A 19726-nucleotide genomic window follows, 5' to 3' on the forward strand; every position below is an offset into this window, starting at 1 on the left:
CCAGAGTTTGCAGTAAGAAGATGTGCATTTACCTAAACAAAATAAGTGTTGACCTTTTGGGGCTAGTCAGTGGTTCCATTGAGCTTTACAGGGGGTCACGGAAAGGTTAATACAGGCACAGCTTGTCAGGGAGAAAGCATTGGAAATCATCTATAGTGGAAGATAAAGTTGGCGGAAGATGGGGCCTTTTTACATGTACTTCAACAATGAACCTAATGACGTTGGATTCCGACGGGGGAAGCTGATGTATATGGACGTAAACCGTGGCTCTTTAGGTCATGTTGGGGACGTTGCATAAACGATTCAAACAGAGGGGTCCCTTTTTCACGCCAAGGACATGACTGATCTGCACACTCTGTCATGGGCACAGGGTAATCTAGGTTGACCTAGAACTAATTTGACCACATCCTCAATAATGTTAAGTAGTCTGTCCACGAGAGATTAGAGACAGGGTAGCCAGCCTACAGACTTCTTACCATCAACAAATCCTTTGTTTTGTTTGCCATCCCTGAGAGATTTCCCTATACATTTCTGGTGATTTTCGATATGGCCATATTTCATTCTATGTACCCGTATAGTAAATAGTACAAGAATACAATAATCATTACCTGTTACTTGATTGTATATTTTAACCAGCCTTGCATTCTGGTAAGTAAGTCTTGGACAAGTAAGGCTTGTTCCCGTGTCAGAACAGCCCATACAGCAGGAGCCTACCGCCTGTTTCTGTAGCATGAGACAGCCGGATGTACAAGTACACCCTCTAAACAGGATGCTTGCTTTCTGGTGCTTACCTACAAATCCCCCCTGTGACCGTCTGAATGTGCCCTGATCAGCAGTAAAGCATCTGTGGCCACAGGGAAGAGTCAGACTACTAAAGCCTAGCTCTCCATTGTCTCTCACTCTGAACAAAACCAGCCAGGGCCTCTCCCCGCCCCCCATGTGGATGAGACCGGGCTGAAGAGAGAGCAGAGAGGGGCAGCGCCTGGCTGGATGTAAGGTTGGTGTGTTTATTAGTGTTTGGCGTTGTGGTTATATTTAGGCTAGAAAGTAGTTTGGCTGAAGAGAGAGGCTGGGCAGTGGCTTGCAAGCTGTTAGGTCAGTGTGTTTATCAGTGTTTAGATTCGCGACTCATTATTTTGGTTAGAAGGGTTGCTGATTGTTGGACTGTTGGAGCTAGGAACACAAGCATTTTGCTACACCTGCAATAACTTTTTTATTATTTTGTATTTTTAATTTCACCTTTATTTAACCAGGTAAGCCAGTTGAGAACAAGTTCTCATTTACAACTGCGACCTGACCAAGATGAAGCAAAGCAGTGCGACACAAACAACAACACAGAGTTACACATGGAATAAACAAGCGTACAGTCAATAACACAATAGAAAAAAAGAGAGTCTATATACAGTGTGTGCAAATGGCGTGAGGAGGTAAGGTAATAAATAGGCCATAGTAGCAAAGTAATTACAATTTAGCAGATTAACACTGGAGTGATAGTTGAGCAGATGATGATGAGCAGATGATGGTGTGTAAGTAGTGATACTGGTGTGCAAAAGAGAAGCAAAGTCAATAAAAAACAATATGGGGGATGAGGTAGGTAGATTGGGTGGGCAATTTACAGATGGACTATCGGTTAGCTGCTCAGATAGCTGATGCTTAAATTTAGTGAGGGAAATGTAAGTCTCCAGCTTCAGAGATTTTTGCAATTCGTTCCAGTCACTGGCAGCAGAGAACTGGAAGGAAAGGCAGCCAAAGGAAGTGTCGGCTTTGGGGACGACCAGTGAGATATACCTGCTGGAGCGCGTGCTACGGGTGGGTGTTGTTATCGTGACCAGTGAACTGAGATAAGGCGGAGCTTTACATAGCATAGACTTATAGATGACCTGGAGCCAGTGGGTTTGGCGACGAATATGTAGCGAGGGCCAGCCGACTAGAGCATACAGGTCGCAGTGGTGGGTGGTATAAGGGGCTTTGGTGACAAAACGGATGGCACTGTGATAGACTGCATCCAGTTTGCTGAGTAGAGTATTGGAAGCTATTTTGTAAATGACATCGCCGAAGTCGAGGATCGGTCGGAAAGTCAGTTTTACGAGGATCTGTGACCAATACATTTTGATTTGATTTGACTGTTAATGTGATACAATTTCTCTGGCTAGTCGTTGCTGTTTGGCTTGTGGTCAGTCAGTGGCCCTATTTTGGTGGTTTGGTTGGAGTACTGATGTTTTATGGGCATCATTGTGATACAGTTAGACGATGATGACTGAAGAGGAGACTACTTCCTGTGATGTCATCATGACAGCTGTCAAAGAAGTGAGTGTTTGGCCCGATACCAGAACTATGTTTGTCATACGCCATCATCTGTGGCAAATCTTTAATGCACCACCCAATGCTCTTAATTAATTATATAGCCTCAAAAAAATATTTTGATGTTACTCTATCTGTTGATGTTACAGGACTCACATGAGAGGATCATGTCCAGACAAGACCAAGAGGAAAAGCTCACTATTACAGACTGGTACAGTATGGTGAGTGTGTGAGAATGTTTCCCTATATAGTGCATTACCCCAAAACGAGTCCACTATATAGGGTATAAGGTCTCATTTCAAATGCAGAAAGTTGGAATAGTGAGGACTGAATGTTATTGTTAAACCATATGTATGTCACTCCTGAGCGGACTCTACTGTTTGAATGAGAAATTAGTTTCTATGCATCCCCTCCAGTGTGTGACTCTCCAGCAGCAGGAGCTGAGGCTGTCTGAGGGCTCTTGTAGGCCTCCAGGCCAAGCCCAGTCCTTCCTGGCCCAGCAGAGGCAGTCCACCCAGGCCAGGAGCAGGAGAGGCATGGGGCTCTCTCCCAAGCTACAGCCCAGATAGGAGGGAGAGATGGAAGGAGAGGTCCCTCTGTTGAGGGTGGTGGGATTGACACTGGATGGACAAGGAACGTTGGAAGAGGATGTTGATGGGATTTTTCTGGCTGTTTAAAAAAATATTGGATGTTAAAAAAAACTATTTTATGTAACATTGGCGCCACCTGCTGGTCAAATGGTATTGGTGTTCGTTTTTTGTCCATCTCAGTTTGAATCTAAAAGTTAAAGGAATAGATAGGACAGTAAAGGAACATCACTATTACAATGTGTTGCCAATGGATATTTGCGCTTGGAATAAAATATCAACATGACTTACAGTATAGCGCTCATTTTCTCCAGATTTAATTTGACTGTATTGTCTCACATATCTGCTGTCATCCCAAACTATTGTGTCTCATAGCAACAGAAATGGGACTATGGCGAGAACGATTTGTCTTTTCTTTTTATTTACCTCGTTATAATTCATAACAACGTAACAAGGTGAAAAATCATTCATCTAAAGTAAATTTACAGTGTAAGATTGGTGAACACAGTGAAAGCTGCAGCTCAACCTTGCAGCATCTGGGTGGATTGATTAGTATGATGAACTTCATGCAGATGATCTATAGACCAGTGATTTCTCATGAACATACTACAGTGACATATGACCTAGCTTTTCAGTGTAATGTGTTGGTCCCAGTTGGACAGAAGTGTGCATGTTCTCCCTTACTCATAGTCCGGTTCTGAAATGGCATCCTATTCCCTAAGTAGTGCATTCATTTTGGCTAGAACAGGGTGCAGTTTGTAGTTTCGGAGCCGATGGGGACTCTGACCCCATGCTGACGCTCCTATGACGCTGTGGGGCGCTGTAGGACGGCACGGTGAGGAAAGACATCTTGGCTCCACCAATGGGCGGCTTGGGAATGGCGGGGATCACTGTGCTCTGCTCTGTGATTGGTTCAGAGATGAAAAGGTCTTGGGTGGAGCAGGCTGTGGAACAGGGGTGGATGATTCTGGGGGCTAGGGGGCTGGAGGGGGTAGTCGAGGCTGGTCTGGGTGTCTTATCCTGGGGTTGTCTGATGGATGTTTGGCCTCGGTCTCTGGAAGGCTGGAGGGGTGATGGGAGCAGTGGCATGCGGCTTTGAATATCTCCTGTCACCTCAGTGTTCCCTTCCTCCATCTTGTCTTTCTCTGCCCCCTTCTGGGTGTTCCCCTCATCCTCTTCTTCTTCCTCCTCTTCTTCCATAATCTCTTCCTGGCTTTGAAGGGCATCCCCACATCTCTCCACCCCAACCCCAAACTGTACCTCCATGAGGGGTGTCCTAGCATTAAACACCCCTCCACAACTACATATGGTACTCTGAGTATCCTGAGCCAAAACAGACGGCAGCGAGCCCCCAGACGGCCCCAAATTCTTCCCACCTTCGTCATCCTCGTCCTCACCCTCTTCATCGCTGAACGAGGGCGGGTACATCCCGGAGCGACGGCGGAACCTTTGGAGCTGGGCGGAGGTGCGGCGCAGCGCCCCTCCAATGAGTCCCGTGGGGGACGGGGCAGTGAAGAGGAGCCGGTTGAACAGGGCCATGTTGGGGTGGTGACCCCCGCGCTGAGACTCCACGTTCTCAGTGATATCCGCCAGGGGCGCGAAGTGCATCTCCTCTTTGGGAATCCTGGAGGGGACAGACTCAATTCAAATCACTACAACTTGAATAATGCCCTTAGGGCCATACAGAAGTGTTAGCAAGGTTACAAACATACAACTAATCATCTTTGGACTTGTAAGACACACATACGGAATATCCTTGCTTGCAACAAGGTGAATACATATTTGAGGTGTATTGTAGAAATGTATTGCACTTGCCCCAAAAATAGAATAAAATCAAATCAAATAGAATAGAGACTCACGCCATGTCGAAAGTGGAGCCCTGGAAGGAGGGTTTGCGCAGCCTGAATAGAGTTGCTGCAGTGTAGGGAGGACGAGGGTTCGAGTCGTTCCAATATCGGTCTCTTTCCATGATGGGAAGATCCCCATACATCTCATCGACTGCCATCATGGAGACCTGAGGAAACACACTCTCAACCTCTTCAGTTTCAGATGAGGGAAGTTCCAAGAAACTCTTCTGTTGAAGTTTCCTTTCACTCCACCATTTTTTTCTCTCACTTTGAGTGTTTCAAAAGTACTTATCCCACTCATGTACAAGTGTAGGCTCGGTCCTAATTTATGTGCTCTCTGTCCCCTGGAGCTGCATAGCAAATGGCCAGCAACACAAGGAAAGCACAAAGGACAATGCTAAAGGACTAGACAGCCCTTCCCCTCTGAGGGGCCAAAATGTATCTCTCTGTTACAGTATCCAGAGGACTGACTACTATAAAATAAAGCTATAGTATCCATGTCTGGTATCTATCTGAAACGTGTACCTTAAAGAGGACTATCTATCTATATGTATGTATATTGAACAAAAATATAAATGCAACATGTAAAGTGTTGGCCCCATGTTTAATGAGCTGAAATTACATTTTAAAAATGCACCGAAAGCTGATTAAACAGCAGGATCATTACACAGGTGCACCTTGTGCTGACCACTCTAAAATGTGCAGTTCTGTCACACAACACAATGCCAGAGATGTCTCAAGTTTTGAGGGAGATGCAATTGGCATGCTGACTGCAGGAATGGACACCAGAGCTGTTGCCAGAGAATTTAACGATCATTTCTCTACAATAAGTAGACTCCAAAGTCGTTTAAGAGAATTTGGCAGTACGTCCAACTGGCCTCAAAAACGTAGATCACGTGTAACCACGCCAGCCCAGGACCTCCACATCCGGCTTTTTCACCTGTGGGATTGTCTGAGACCAGCCACCCGGACAGCTGATGAAACTGTGGGTTTGCACCACAGGAGGTTGGTTGCATCTTAATTTGGGAGGACGGGCTCGTGGTAATGGCTGGAGCGGAATAGGTGGATTGGCATCAAATACATCAAACATGGTTTCCATGTGCTTCATGCCATTCCATTTGCCCCGTTCCAGCCATTAAATTGAATTGAAGAGGAGTGGGACAACATTCCACAGGCCACAATCAATCAACAGCCTGATCAACTCTATGAGAAGGAGATGTGTCGTGCTGCATGAGGTAAATGGTGATCACACCAGATACTGACTGGCTTTCTGATCCACATCCCTACCTTTTTGTTAAGGTATCTGTGACCAACAGATGCATATCTGTATTCCAGTCATGTGAAATCCATAGATTAGGTCCTAATGAATTTATTTGACAGATTTCCTTAATGAACTGTAACTCAGTAAAATCTTAAAAATTGTTGCATGTTGCGTTCATATTTTTGTTCAGTGGATGATCTCTGTGGTAACTTGTATAAAGTAGTGAATACTCCTTAGCAGGAGGGTGAACTCTAAATTACTCTGTGCAAAGGTGTTTTATGGTCCTCTCAGGAATATTTTGAAGTGCTATTTAAGTAGTTTTGGGGGTATCTGTACATTCTTTACTATTTATATTTTTGACAAATTTTACTTTTACTTCACTACATTCCTAAAGAAAAGTATATACTTTTTACTCCATACATTTTCCCTGACTCCCAAAAGTAGTGAATGCTCCTTAGCAGGACAGGAAAATGGTGCAATTCACACACTTATCAAGAGAACATCCCTGGTCATCTCTACTGCCATCTGGTGGACTTACTAAACACACACGCTTCGTTTGTAAATTATGTCTGAGTGTCGGAGTGTGCCACCATAAATTAAAACCAAACAAGAAAATGGTGCTGTCTGGTTTGCTTAATGTAAGGAATTTTAAATGATTGATACTTTTAGACTTTTACTCAAGTAGTATTTTACTGGGTGACTTTCACTTTTACTTGAGTCATTCTCTATGAAGGTATCTTTACTTTTACTCAAGTATGACAATTGGGTACTTTTTACACCACAGGATCTCTATGACTAGACGAATGCTTTGTTAATGTCAGTATTGCCTTGTAGCTTAATCTTTATGCCTAGACTAATGCTTTGTTAATGTCAGTATTGCCTTGTAGCTTAATATTTATGCCTACCCTAATGCTTTGTTAATGTCAGTATTGCCTTGTAGCTTAATATTTATGCCTACCCTAATGCTTTGTTAATGTCAGTATTGCCTTGTAGCTTAATATTTATGCCTACCCTAATGCTTTGTTAATGTCAGTATTGCTTTGTAGCTTAATATTTATGCCTACCCTAATGCTTTGTTAATGTCAGTATTGCCTTGTAGCTTAATATTTATGCCTACCCTAATGCTTTGTTAATGTCAGTATTGCCTTGTAGCTTAATCTTTATGCCTACCCTAATGCTTTGTTAATGTCAGTATTGCCTTGTAGCTTAATATTTATGCCTATCCTAATGCTTTGTTAATGTCAGTATTGCCTTGTAGCTTAATCTTTATGCCTAGACTAATGCTTTGTTAATGTCAGTATTGCCTTGTAGCTTAATCTTTATGCCTAGACTAATGCTTTGTTAATGTCAGTATTGCCTTGTAGCTTAATCTTTATGCCTAGACTAATGCTTTGTTAATGTCAGTATTGCCTTGTAGCTTAATCTTTATGCCTACCCTAATGCTTTGTTAATGTCAGTATTGCCTTGTAGCTTAATCTTTATGCCTAGACTAATGCTTTGTTAATGTCAGTATTGCCTTGTAGCTTAATCTTTATGCCTAGACTAATGCTTTGTTAATGTCAGTATTGCCTTGTAGTCTTGTATGTGAAACCATTCATTTTACAAAGTTATTAAATTATACTTGCTTTGATATTTACTTTTATGACCATTCCTTGATTTTAGTCAGCTAAACGCATAATACTTGATAGCACATGGTTTAACCATGGTCTTACATATTGCGATCTATATTATGGAGCCATTTAATTCATTTAATGGGCTAATTGCTTCGTCTAATTACGGGTTGCATGTGGTATATTTATAATATCACATATATGAAGTATTACCCCACTACATATACATGCATATATTACATCTAAGATAACAATGGGGAGGATAGCAGTACATGTGATTCAATATAAACCTGGAAGTTCCTGTCTATCAGCCAGTTGGTCTCAAAGTCATCATCGTCCTCTCCAAATGGGTTTATCAACTGCTCTGCTACCTGAAAAACATACAAAAAAATGGTAATGTTCATTGGGGCACGCAAGGGAAATGTTTTAAAACATTTTGCAACGGAAATAAATAAAAATATGTTTGTTTTTGGTAGCCTCTCCCTGTTTCAGTCTGGTTTTCTTCCATTTGCTACCTAGAGAACACAACAATGAACTTCCACTGACCTTGAGCCAGCCAGCGTAGAAGAAGAACTGTAGCAGAGTGAAGATGGGGACGTACAGGTCCAGGTCATGACCCAGGTAGCCCTGTGTGGGGTCAAGGAACTGACGTCCTATCAGACACACGAAGAAAAAACTGTACACGGCCAGAGTCACCACCTATGGGGATGGTGGAGACGAGAACATAGGACACTGAATGAGTGATGCCCGACAGAGAAAATTCTACCATGACTGCACATACAATCACCTGCATGCACATACACACACACACACCTGAGTGTAGACCAGGGGAACACTGATCATGTCGTAATGGAAAAGCATACTGCAGTTCCCTCTGAAATGATTGAGCTCCTGCCGACATAAACAGACAAGCACACAAAGGTAAGTTATTGTTTTTGTTGTATGTGTTGTTTTTGTGTAAGGTTCAGTCAGTATGCAAGTCGGGTACAGCTTATTCATGTCATATAACTATTGACATAATGTGGTTTATCACTATGTCGCTTTATGTGTGTTGTATTGTAGACTACCTCCAGCACTAGTTTGAGGGTGCTGTCGTCCTTAATCCTGCCCTCACAGCGGGCCAGGGCGGCCAGGTTAGTGAACCACACACAGGGAATCCAGTACTTGTTATAGGGGGACTTGAGGCTCTCAAACTTCTTCCGCTCCTCCCTGGTCATGAACCCTGAGGAGAGGGGAGTGTATCTGTCACAGGTGGGGTCGGAACCCCCATGTACTGCTTTGAAACCCAATGTCTTAATTAGGCCAAGAGGAAATTGGACCGAGGGTGACTGACACTGATTAAAGATGCAGGCAGGGCTACCTCATCACCAGAGCGTGAGTCCGACTCACCTCCGCTAGACCGCTACATAAACTATAGGTATGTGTTTGGAAGACACAGGATGTGGGACAAAACTGCAAGTGGTATGGTGTATCCAGATGTACACTGTAGGCTACTTTCTTGTGTTTGAATTCTGAAAATCTGCAAAGTGCAATTTTTCCTTGAAGGCAAAATCTGGAAAGTGCAATATCTCCTCAAAGGCAATATCTCCTCAAAGGCAATATCTTAGCTGCATCTGAATGACACATTTACCTGCTTCCACGACGTGGTCCATGGTCGGGAAGCGTTTGAACACCGCGGTGCTGACCGAGCGCAAAATCAGTAACGCGGACAGACTTGCATAGCGCATCATGGTGCGTCGCAGCAGCCGCCCGCGCTCGTCCACACCCTGCAGGCCGCCGGAGAGAACGCACATCAGGCGGTCAGGTAATGGAATGCGGGTGTACTGGTTCCACCAGCGGTTCACCACCAGTGTCACGTAAAAACCTGGAAAACAGCAGCAAATGGTTCTGTAATTAATGGTGGTATTTTCTTATAGAATAGAAGAATATTAGAATAGAATAATATTCTAATATAATCTGTGTTATTGATTTAGTAATATTGCCCACCTAGCACAAAAGACATGGGGATGAGACTGGCATAGTGGTTGCAGTAAATTGCCAGTTTTTCAAAATACCTCTTCTGGTCATCAAAGAGGAAGAATCTTAAGAGGTAAAAGTTACATAATAATGTGCACCAATTAAAACAAATTGAAATCATCAAATAGTAATGGAAAGTTCAAATAATGATGTAACTTGGTAGCCAAAGGCTCTCATACCTGTAAGTGACACTGATGGCAGTGTACATGGCGAAGAAAGCAAGGAACTCCTTCCATAAGACCTTGTAGATGCTTCCCCTCCAGGCCAGGAGCAGTTTGGAGAACCCGCAGAAGCGCGCATTGGCAACTTGCGCGGTGTAGGTGACCGTCATGATGTCATCTATCAGTTATTCTATCATATATTAAAAAATAAATACTATATCTCGGAAAACATATATTGTGTTAGTTTTGTTTCTATTAATCAAGGGAAATGGAAAGAAAACCCATGTTTAACCCTCCACAAATCATACCTATACAGTTTTGTTTATGTAACAGGTGTAACATATACTTTATTTTTCACCGAAAATCCCTCATATTTATTTTTCATTTATGGTTATTTTCAGATGTATTACAATACTTTCAAAAGTGAACTATTTTATTGTATTTATTTTCTAAATTGTGTTGATGTTGTGATGTCATCTACGAGAACCATGCTTTTACGCCTCAGTTTGGTCAAAGCGTGATGAGGAGAGGTATGTGTTTATGTTTCTTTTTAATGCACAATGTTAGCAAGTGTTCACAAATGCACACAAAAAAACAAGCAAAAATTATATAATAATTGATTAAGTGTTGTTGTACTACTGTTAGTATGAATATATATTAGCGTGAATGGGGATCATTTTCGAAAGCAACTTTAATTGCAAATGTGCAAGGTTAGCCCAGCTACCGTTAGCTTTGGGTGCGGGAGAGGCTCTCTTTCAGGTACAGACAGCGTGAGTTTTTAACGTTTGCCTTGCATTTGTATCCATTCCATGCAGGTATGTTGTGAAATGTGACGTTTTTGTATTTAATTTAGCTATCGTTAATTTTGTTACCTGTCCGGTCATGTCAGGAATGGCGTTGTTGCCTCATTAGTATGCCTTGGTGGTGCAATAGTACACTCAAATAAATATTTAGCACTTATTAGAAAATTAGTAGTGTATTGATGTACAATGTTTATAAAATTAAATTTGAGTATTTTGAAAATATTAACATGTACATTTTGTACAATGCATTTTTTGGGATTTTTTGCGAGTTTGTTCAAAGCGTGACGAGGAGAGGCAAATATACGTATTATGTATGAGAGTCCAGACGACAGCATACAGCATTAAGCAGACAACTGCAGAATTGTGTCCAGAGCTTTCCCTTCCCATTCACCAACACCTCACCAGAACACAATACATTTAGACTTTGCGTAAAAGTCCATGAAAATACCTAGTTCGATGGACAAATTTAGGACAGATATGCAACAAATGGTATTACGTCTAGTCTACGTGCAGTGAGTGGATCTTTTGGGTGTTTGCAGGTTCAGGTTAATCAACAATCTCCGCGCTTAGCATTATTGCTGCGCACGATCAAAGCCCTTACATATTCCATAGCCTAATACAGCTGTACAACTTTAATATTCTCTACTAACCATTCTACGTCCATCGTTGGTAACCCATTCAGCCGATACATCATACAGTAAAAGAAGGCAGCAGTAGAGGGTAATCCTTGGATGCTGGCGCCTCAGCAATGCGTTCAGTGGTTCGAGCGCCCCGGGGCAAATCCCGAAAATTGGAGGAGACGAAGCTCGTTAGTGCAAGTCCCCTACTGGGAGAGCGAGCTTTTCTGCACAGTGCATTTTAAATCGGTGATGGACCACAAGCGACAGCCTGCCGAGAGCTACACAATGTCAAAAACGCAAGTGGGTAAAAATGAGAAGAAAAAAAAGTATTGGAAAATAGGAAATAGTCATAGACTGCCACTGATTAAAAAAAATACTAAACCATGTATAACAGTATGGTAATATTTATTACATTGTGCATACATTAGAAAAAGTTTATGGTGCATTATATTTTTTGAACGAGGCAAGTGTTTTTTTCCAGTCCATTGACAAATTTGAATTAATTCTACAAAACACTGTGTCAGCTCAACAGGAGGCTTGTTGTTTGCAGGTTCTGAGCGTAGAAGTCACCCACAAAGGCAGGACCTGTCAAGACGAATCTGTTGTTCAACAAGGCATGTTGTACCGCAGACCATCCATGCGTGTCCCGGCTGCGTCTTGGGGTCGCCTGCGTCCAAGAGTCTACTTAGAGCCTACTTGTGACCCAATCACAATGTCTATATTGTAGTTCGTAACATTATTTGGTTATGAAAGCTGTGTTAATAAATAACAACACGTAACCAATAATCTCCCTGCGAATTAGACATGTTTGTTTTTTATTTAGTAAGTTTAACAATTGCCTGGGGGGGGGGGGGGGTATGCATAACTTGAAGCATTAATAACATTGCATGGACAAAATCAAATCAAAAAGGACCCTTCCAAGACTTGTGTTGCCGCTGCAGAGATTATGGGGCTATAGTTGGTAGTATAATGACCACTTCTGGTGTGTGACTATCTTTGATGACAAGTCAAATTGACAGCTAGTGGGACATTTTGCCTGTGGATCAAAGAAGCTGTGCACCAATGCAAAAATGCAGGCAACACAAAAATCCCACACTGAATGATGTCTAAATAGGAGCTAAATAATGAACCAACCTTTCAACAGGGGACCAATCAACATTCAGTAATCAATTGTATATTATAATGCAGTAAGGCATTCATTAAGCCAAGTAGCCAAATAGCATCACGCTGTGTACCCGAATAGAGAGTCCTCTACACAACAGACAGGGTGTGTCTGAAACAGCACACCATTCCCTATATAAAATGCACTACTTTTGACCAGGGAGAAAGAGATTGGTTTAACCAGGCTAAGTCCCCCCTACCCAGACTGAACACTGTACTCAATGGTAGTCAATGGTGAGTGCAGCATTGTCTGGTTCAACCAGGCTAGAGAGAAAAGTAGCACTTTAGAAGCTTTACACAAAGACTGCTTCAGTGGCATCCTAGAGTAGGGAAAACAATGACATTGGCATAAAATAATTACAAGTAGCTATCTGATACTGTAGATTATAGATGAATGACACTGCTCAGGGATCAATAAATATAATTTCTTTATCCAAGAACTGAACTAAATGTAGGTGGGGACATGCTATTTACACCATAAACACGTGGTGCGTGAGAACAACATTTTGGTCAAATAATGTAGTTAAGTATGTCCATGCTATTATTACTCAAGTATTCAAATGCCCTTCTAAGGCTGGTCAGTGGACTGATGGGATTGGTGGGACAGAAATATAACATGATCTGAAAACCCTTCCCTCTAGGCCTATATCCCTCTTCATAGTGACTATTCACCCTGGGGTCATAAGTCTTCACCCTGCATCACACACACCCACCTTCATCCATAACAGACTAAACTTTCCCACCACTCATATTATTCTCCATTCCCACAATGGAGGGCATTAAGAAGTCAGAATGTGCATCCAAAATGGCACCCTATTCCCTATATATAGTGCACTACTTTTGACCAGGGCCCTGGTCAAAATGTGTGGCAATAATGCACTATACAGGGAATAGGGTGCCATTTCAGATGCAAACCAAACAGATACAGTCTAATTAAATCACATGGTAAAAACCAAAGATGCAGTCGATCGTCTCAAAGCTGTTTTATACTGAAAAACACAGCAGCGGCACCAGACACCAAACTCAGCCATTAAGGATAGTTTCACTTGTACATTACTGAGGCTGGAATATGGAAGGAAAAATAGGATGAGGGAGGCAGGAGGAGGAGAGGAGAAAGGGAGGGGGGGGCCTTGAGTGTTCCTCTGGGAAAAGTTAAATTCTTTAGGAATAGTTCATCTTTTCCCTGGTGAGATATGATGGAGAGAATGGTATAGATAGAATGATAGAGAAAAGTGAGAGGAGAGAGAAATCACATATGGATCCTCCTTTCGCTTTTAGACTGTAGGCCTACAACAGGAGCAGGTGGTTGTGTGTCCTTGTGTTCTGTGTTGTCCGCCCCCTGTGTGTGTGTGTGTGTGTCGTTCTTGCTGTAGTGGTTTAGGTTCCTGAAGATGAAGAGAATGTTCTTGCTGGGTTGCTGTAATGCAGGAGTGAGGCTGGGGTCAAGGGGGACGGAGATGGTGAGTTCAGACTGCGACTGGGAGTCAGAGGTCAATCACTTGGTAGGGGGGATGTAGGGCTCCAGGAGTTGCATTGAGAAGGTGTTGACTTTTTCGGACCCCCGTACCTCGTGGGGCAGCAGCGGTAACTTGATTATGTGGAAATCTTCATATAGATCCTCCATCTGGGACAGAGAATAAAGGTTAGGACACCATTGTAGGGGCAGAGCACGTGGTGACAGACTATTGACAACATGAAGACTACATGCTTTACCTGGTCCAGGTACTTGGACTGGATCTTGTGACGGGCCTCGCACATCTTGCATGGCCGGTCTGAGTCGGGGAACACCAGCTGGTTGACGATAATGTTGTGCGTGTCGATGCGACACTTGGCCAGCTCCTGGATCAGGCGCTCCGTCTCGTACAAGGACAGGAACTCGGCGATGCACACACAGATAAACGTTGTTTGTTCCTATGAGGGAGTGTGGAGAGGAGCGGAGAGAGGCGTCAAACACAAGTAGAGACAGTCACTATACGGACTCCAAAAACTGTAATTAACACACAATACTCAAATAACTCCACATAGTGAAGTAGAGTGGTTATCAATCAAATGTACATAATTCAGGTGTATATACACTGAATACACACCACAATGTTTTCCAAGAGCGAAGATGTTCGGTAAAGCATTGTTAAGGAGATCAATGTTTCTAAACGGGTCGGTGTTGGTCTGACTTACAGGGTCTTTGAACTGCTCACTGACAGAGCGGATGACTGGTAGGGTCTCCTCCAGCTTAGAGGCCAGCTGGTCTGCGTTCATGTCTCCCAGACCCAGCATGTTACACATCTACGGGGGAGAAAGAGTGAGCGAGAATTAGAGAGAAGGATCATGCACAACTGGCAATAATAAGAAAACTGATGCTACCGACTCAGACAGCAACTCTGGTCAACTAAAACAGAGCAACTAGAGCTTCATGCTTAACACAGAAATAAATCAACAGTCAGTAGGCCTTACCTGTGAGATGAAGGGGCTGATCTGGTTTAGGGCTAGTAGACCTTACCTGTGAGATGAAGAGGCTGATCTGGTTTAGGGCTAGTAGACCTTACCTGTGAGATGAAGAGGCTGATCTGGTTTAGGGCTAGTAGACCTTACCTGTGAGATGAAGAGGCTGATCTGGTTTAGGGCTAGTAGGCATTACCTGTGAGATGAAGAGGCTGATCTGGTTTAGGGCTAGTAGGCCTTACCTGTGAGATGAAGGGGCTGATCTGGTTTAGGGCTAGTAGGCCTTACCTGTGAGATGAAGAGGCTGATCTGGTTTAGGGCTAGTAGGCCTTACCTGTGAGATGAAGGGACTGATCTGGTTTAGGGCTAGTAGACCTTACCTGTGAGATGAAGGGACTGATCTGGTTCTTGATCTGCATGAGTCGTCCCAGGCCTCTCTCCACTATGGTGGGGAAGTTGAGCAGACGTAGCGTGTGGCCAGTGGGGGCAGTGTCAAACACCACCACAGAGAAGTTCATGCCTTTCACTAACCTGAACAGAGAGGAAAAGAGTATGACTGAGGAACACTGGAGTTAGTCAATATAACCTTATTAACCCTCTAGTTTCTAAGCTGGGGGGGGGGGGGGGGGGGTTCTACTAAGCTTACATATAGATTTATTTTAAGATGGTCACACCAAGGATCATTTAGCTATTTGGTTATGAATTTTAAGACCCCTTATTAAGGCAGGGTTTTGTTTTGCCCTAGAACTACACAGCTGATTAAAATAATCAACTAATCATCAAGCTTTGAATCAGCTGTGTAATGTTAGAGTAAAAAACAAAACAGTTTGGGAAACCCTGCCTTAAGGAGTCTTAAAATTCAGCTAAATGGTCCTTGGTGTGACCATCTTATCCTTGGTGTGACCCCCCCGAGAGACCGAAAAACAGCTATCTCAATGCCATCAGACTATTAAAAATATATATTCAAAAAAGATTTAATGAAACATTGAATTTGGCATTACTGCTATTAAACACATTGAATAACAGATCCACTACTTGGAACAGATATATTTTTTTGACAATACTAAGGAAGTTTGTTCTGTGTCAGAGATACCTGAGAGATATAAGAGATCTATTTTTAGGAAATAAACTTTTTTTTAAAATCCGTACAGGGGACCTTCATACAGGTCTTGTGAGTGTCCAAGAGACGTGTATGCGTTTGTGAGAGATTCACCTTTCTACAGAGTGGTCATATTAGTGTGTAGCCCAAACTGTTTGGACGCTCAGATGAGTCCCGTGATGCTTGTGGAGGTTTGTAGAGCAAAATGGAGAGTCTCAGTTTGTAGGCCAAACCATTCAGACATTACAGACATATTCGTGAGAAGACCGATTTTCAGGATGTCTAATGGTCTGACAAACACCGCTCTAGCTCTGCCACCTTTCACCGCAAGTGCGGAAGGGCAATATCGGCGGAAGCGGTGGATTGAGACTCAGCCCATGCAAAAAAAACATCTTTCATTTAAACGGATGGATTTTGATGGGGATTTTCTACTAATTTCTACTACCACAAGTACAGACAAACACCATGGATATTTATTATTATTCAACTTGGCAAGTCAGTTAAGAACAAATTCTTATTTTCAATGACGGCCTAGGAACAGTGGGTTAACTGCCTGTTCAGGGGCAGAACGACAGATTTGTACCTTGTCAGCTCAGGGATTTGAACTTGCAACCTTTCGGTTACTAGTCCGACGCTCTAACCACTAGGCTACCCTGCTTCTATCACAGAAACTGAACATAACCAATGATTGACTGAATTTAAAGAACTTTTAAAGACACTCAAAGCATAATGTGTATCGATAACTAATGTGGCGAGCCATTAAGTGTTGACTTCATGACCTGTGTGTGTGTGTGTGTGTGTGTCCGTACCTCATGACCTCTGCGTAGCTCATGGCCTCGTCGATGCCGGGGAATGCGCTCATGGCCTCCTGCATCATCTTCTTGCCCATACTCAGCATGTTGTCTTCTTCAAAGAACTCATCTGGGAGCTCCGCCACACCCAGGCTGGGGTCAATCTCCTGCAGGAGCACACACACAAGACAACACAACACAGACAGAGCAGAGGTCAGGGCAAGACAGGAGGACAGAGCCGGTGAGGAGGTAGTCTGACAAACCAGCTCTTTGCCTCTACTCATTCTCAAAACCTAGTAAGAGAGTGCATACTGCAGAGAGCGGCATCACCAGTCTGTAGTGTAGACAATAAAAAAACTGGGGCAGAGAGACTGGGTCTAATGCTGACATACCATAGCGAAGAGGTTCTCGTAGCCCTTGACTTTTGTGGGCACCTTAGAGAACTTCTGGTCAAAGGCATCTGAGATGTTGTGTGCCGGGTCAGTGGAGATGATGAGCACGCTGTCACGCACCGCAGCCAGCTGTACAGCCAGACTGCAGCTGTGGGGACAAAGGACAGACGGATACATTAGCACACATAGACAGAATGTCATGAGCAGCGCAGACAGACAAATATGACCACAGACACGAACACTGATAGACAGACACATGAGCACAGACAAACAAAACAGACCTTTATCAACCCTTCAGTTAGAAACGTTGTTTACGTATGTATACATTACTACGTTAGAAACATGGTGTCTTCTCAATTAAATAAAAATCAGCTTCGCATGAAACAAATTTAACCACCGAACTTTGAAATTGGTGTTTGAAAGTGATGGTCCATGTTGAGTTGATGGTAGTGTCTAACTAAAACTAGTTAGCTAGATAACGTTAGATAGATAGCGGAGTTTGCTAGCCTGATGAATGGTGTTAATGTAAAAGATTGTTCAAAACGTTTTAAAACTCGCTGGATTGCTAACGTAGTAAGTAATGACAGTGTTATGAATTTGACAGCTAGCTAACTAGTTAGCTACAGTTTCTAGCTATTATTGTCATTTTAGCTAACCATATAACTAGTTCACGTTAGCTCACTGTGTTTCCCACTGAAATAAGAGATGATGGTGGTAAATGGTAAATGACTGTCAATAAAGAAACATTAATTGAACGTCGGACTAGCGGTATTGGACAAGCTACGCTACCTAGCTAGATATCTATACTTGGCTAGGCCATTCATTTTGCTAGTGACGTTAGCTAATAGTGACAAAGCACTATTTTGCATCGACCTACCTGCATGTTGTTTTGCCAACGCCACCTTTGCCTCCAACAAATATCCATTTCAGAGATTTCTGCTCTATAATGTTTTTCAATGTTGGTTCTAAAGGCTCCACATCGGGCGCATCTTCAAATTCTTCTTCCAAAGAAGCTGCCATCTTGTGTGTACAGGTCAGCAAATGGGATGTACCAAATAATAAAAACAGCTGGGTAAAAAAAAAGCGACCCTCTTTTGGGCTATACCAAGGCTAAATAGTTTAGCGATCAAAATGTAAACATATTTTCAGCCAACAATCTAATCAAAAACCAAATGAAAAACACTAAATTTATAAGAAACAATAAAACAATGGATGGATATTGAGCAACAAAGACACATGAGGCCCATCTATTAGGAATTGTTGTTTCTATTCCACATCAGAAATAACAGTAAGAGGACACATTATAAGACATAAACAGCTGACTGGTCATGGGAGAGTTCTGACAAATGCTTGATAGGCTGGTCCATCTTCAACCCATTCTAAATGGTTAGCTTTTTTGTTGCATTGAATTACCATTATTTGGCTGGGGTCCTCAAAGGGAAAACATGGGCCATGTGTGGGCTTCGAGGAAAATGAGCGCCGGTATGTCTTTCAAATTCAAAAGACATAAAATACATCAACATGGAATAATAATGAAATGTTTTTAATATATTTATCTTTTTAAAATCTTCTGAATTTTAAATAGACTAGATGCCGTGTTGCATATTGGGGCCATGTGTGGGCTGTAACTTGCTCAAGGTCACATAGAAATGTTTCACATTGTCGGATTGGGTTTTCGAACCAGCGACCTTTCAGTAACTGTCACAACACTCTAACCTTTAGGCTACCTGCCTTTCGCAATGCGGATTACACATTGGTCCTAAAATAAAGAAAAGGGGAATGGGGAAATCTTGAATTGCACCACCATCTAACACTGCACCTATACACTATCCCCCCAAATCCACCACCCCATTCCACTACTTTGGCCCTAAACGATCCTAAACCAGACCGTCAGCCTGGGAGGATGGAACCCCTTCTCTCAAAACTTCCTGTAGATCTTCTGCACTACAATCTCTCAACCCCAAATATTTCTCTGCTGCAACTACCACATATATCTTCTGTGATTTCCGCTCCATCAGTGCAGTTGATCACCATGGCTATAAACGCAAGACATCCAACCTTACTCAAACTCATGACATAGTCAAAAAAAGTGAATTGTTAATACAGTAGTTTCCTTAAGATGGTTCATCATGGCAATGTCTTTGGTGGCCCTAAAAAGTTTCAAGTTGATAGGCCACTGTAAAATGAATTTAGAAAGGAAAATGTGTCCATTGATAAAGATTGATTTATCAATAACTCAGCCATCTTTTAACCAATCCCGTAGCTTTTCTCAAACTAAGTTAAGAGACCTGCCACATACCCATGTTATTGGGACTTCTGGTTCATGAGAATGTTTTTCAAAGGTTTTCAAAATTGTTCAATATTGAGGAAAAATCGATCCTGACAGACCTTAGTCATTGACGCAAATTTGAGTCATGGGCAAGTGCATACATGGTGTCTGAAAGTAGGCGTCACTAAATAATTGGGAGGATCAACGTAAGTGAGTGTATGGAAACCTAACAGCTAATTGGCCAGATTGGTTGCCACTCGAGACCTTTTTGCGTGGATGTTTTCTGCTTCCTTGTAACATTTTAGCTAAGCCTAACCATTTCCCCAACCTTAACCTCATTCTCCTAACCTGCCTAGCTAAAATGTGACA

The 19726-nt window shown here is 42.6% G+C and overlaps 3 protein-coding genes across 5 annotated transcripts; 1 reads left to right on the forward strand and 2 right to left on the reverse strand.

Annotated features, from left to right (window-relative positions):
- The first annotated feature begins 774 nt into the window (after positions 1-774).
- On the forward strand, positions 775-3174 carry LOC115119264 (protein Hook homolog 2-like). 3 transcript variants are annotated; one of them, XR_010460423.1, is made up of 4 exons: positions 775-997; positions 2244-2307; positions 2451-2522; positions 2698-3174. XR_010460423.1 is itself a non-coding variant. In XM_029648034.2 (4 exons), the coding sequence occupies exons 2-4, from the start codon at positions 2251-2253 to the stop codon at positions 2868-2870; spliced, it is 282 nt and encodes a 93-aa protein (XP_029503894.1). In that variant the 5' UTR covers positions 794-992; positions 2244-2250; the 3' UTR covers positions 2871-3174. The 3 variants fall into 3 exon arrangements, 2 of the variants coding, with proteins under 2 accessions (XP_029503894.1, XP_029503893.1); XM_029648034.2 differs by having other exon boundaries at positions 794-992; positions 2718-3174; XM_029648033.2 differs by having other exon boundaries at positions 795-997; positions 2718-3174.
- Positions 3175-3309: 135 nt separating this feature from the next.
- Positions 3310-9965, reverse strand: LOC115119260 (bestrophin-2-like). The gene is made up of 9 exons (XM_065006143.1): positions 9802-9965; positions 9593-9687; positions 9237-9470; positions 8674-8828; positions 8420-8497; positions 8153-8305; positions 7897-7977; positions 4748-4902; positions 3310-4512 (listed from the first exon to the last, which is right to left on the reverse strand). The coding sequence occupies exons 1-9, from the start codon at positions 9951-9953 to the stop codon at positions 3606-3608; spliced, it is 2010 nt and encodes a 669-aa protein (XP_064862215.1). The 5' UTR covers positions 9954-9965; the 3' UTR covers positions 3310-3605.
- Positions 9966-12778: 2813 nt separating this feature from the next.
- Positions 12779-18136, reverse strand: get3 (guided entry of tail-anchored proteins factor 3, ATPase). Its single transcript, XM_029624503.2, has 7 exons — positions 17966-18136; positions 17089-17236; positions 16715-16863; positions 15187-15337; positions 14543-14650; positions 14081-14278; positions 12779-13991 (listed from the first exon to the last, which is right to left on the reverse strand). The coding sequence occupies exons 1-7, from the start codon at positions 18106-18108 to the stop codon at positions 13863-13865; spliced, it is 1026 nt and encodes a 341-aa protein (XP_029480363.1). The 5' UTR covers positions 18109-18136; the 3' UTR covers positions 12779-13862.
- Between the last annotated feature and the right edge of the window lie 1590 nt (positions 18137-19726).

The sequence above is a fragment of the Oncorhynchus nerka genome, linkage group LG21, assembly GCF_034236695.1.
Source record: "Oncorhynchus nerka isolate Pitt River linkage group LG21, Oner_Uvic_2.0, whole genome shotgun sequence".
Taxonomy (NCBI): domain Eukaryota; kingdom Metazoa; phylum Chordata; class Actinopteri; order Salmoniformes; family Salmonidae; genus Oncorhynchus; species Oncorhynchus nerka.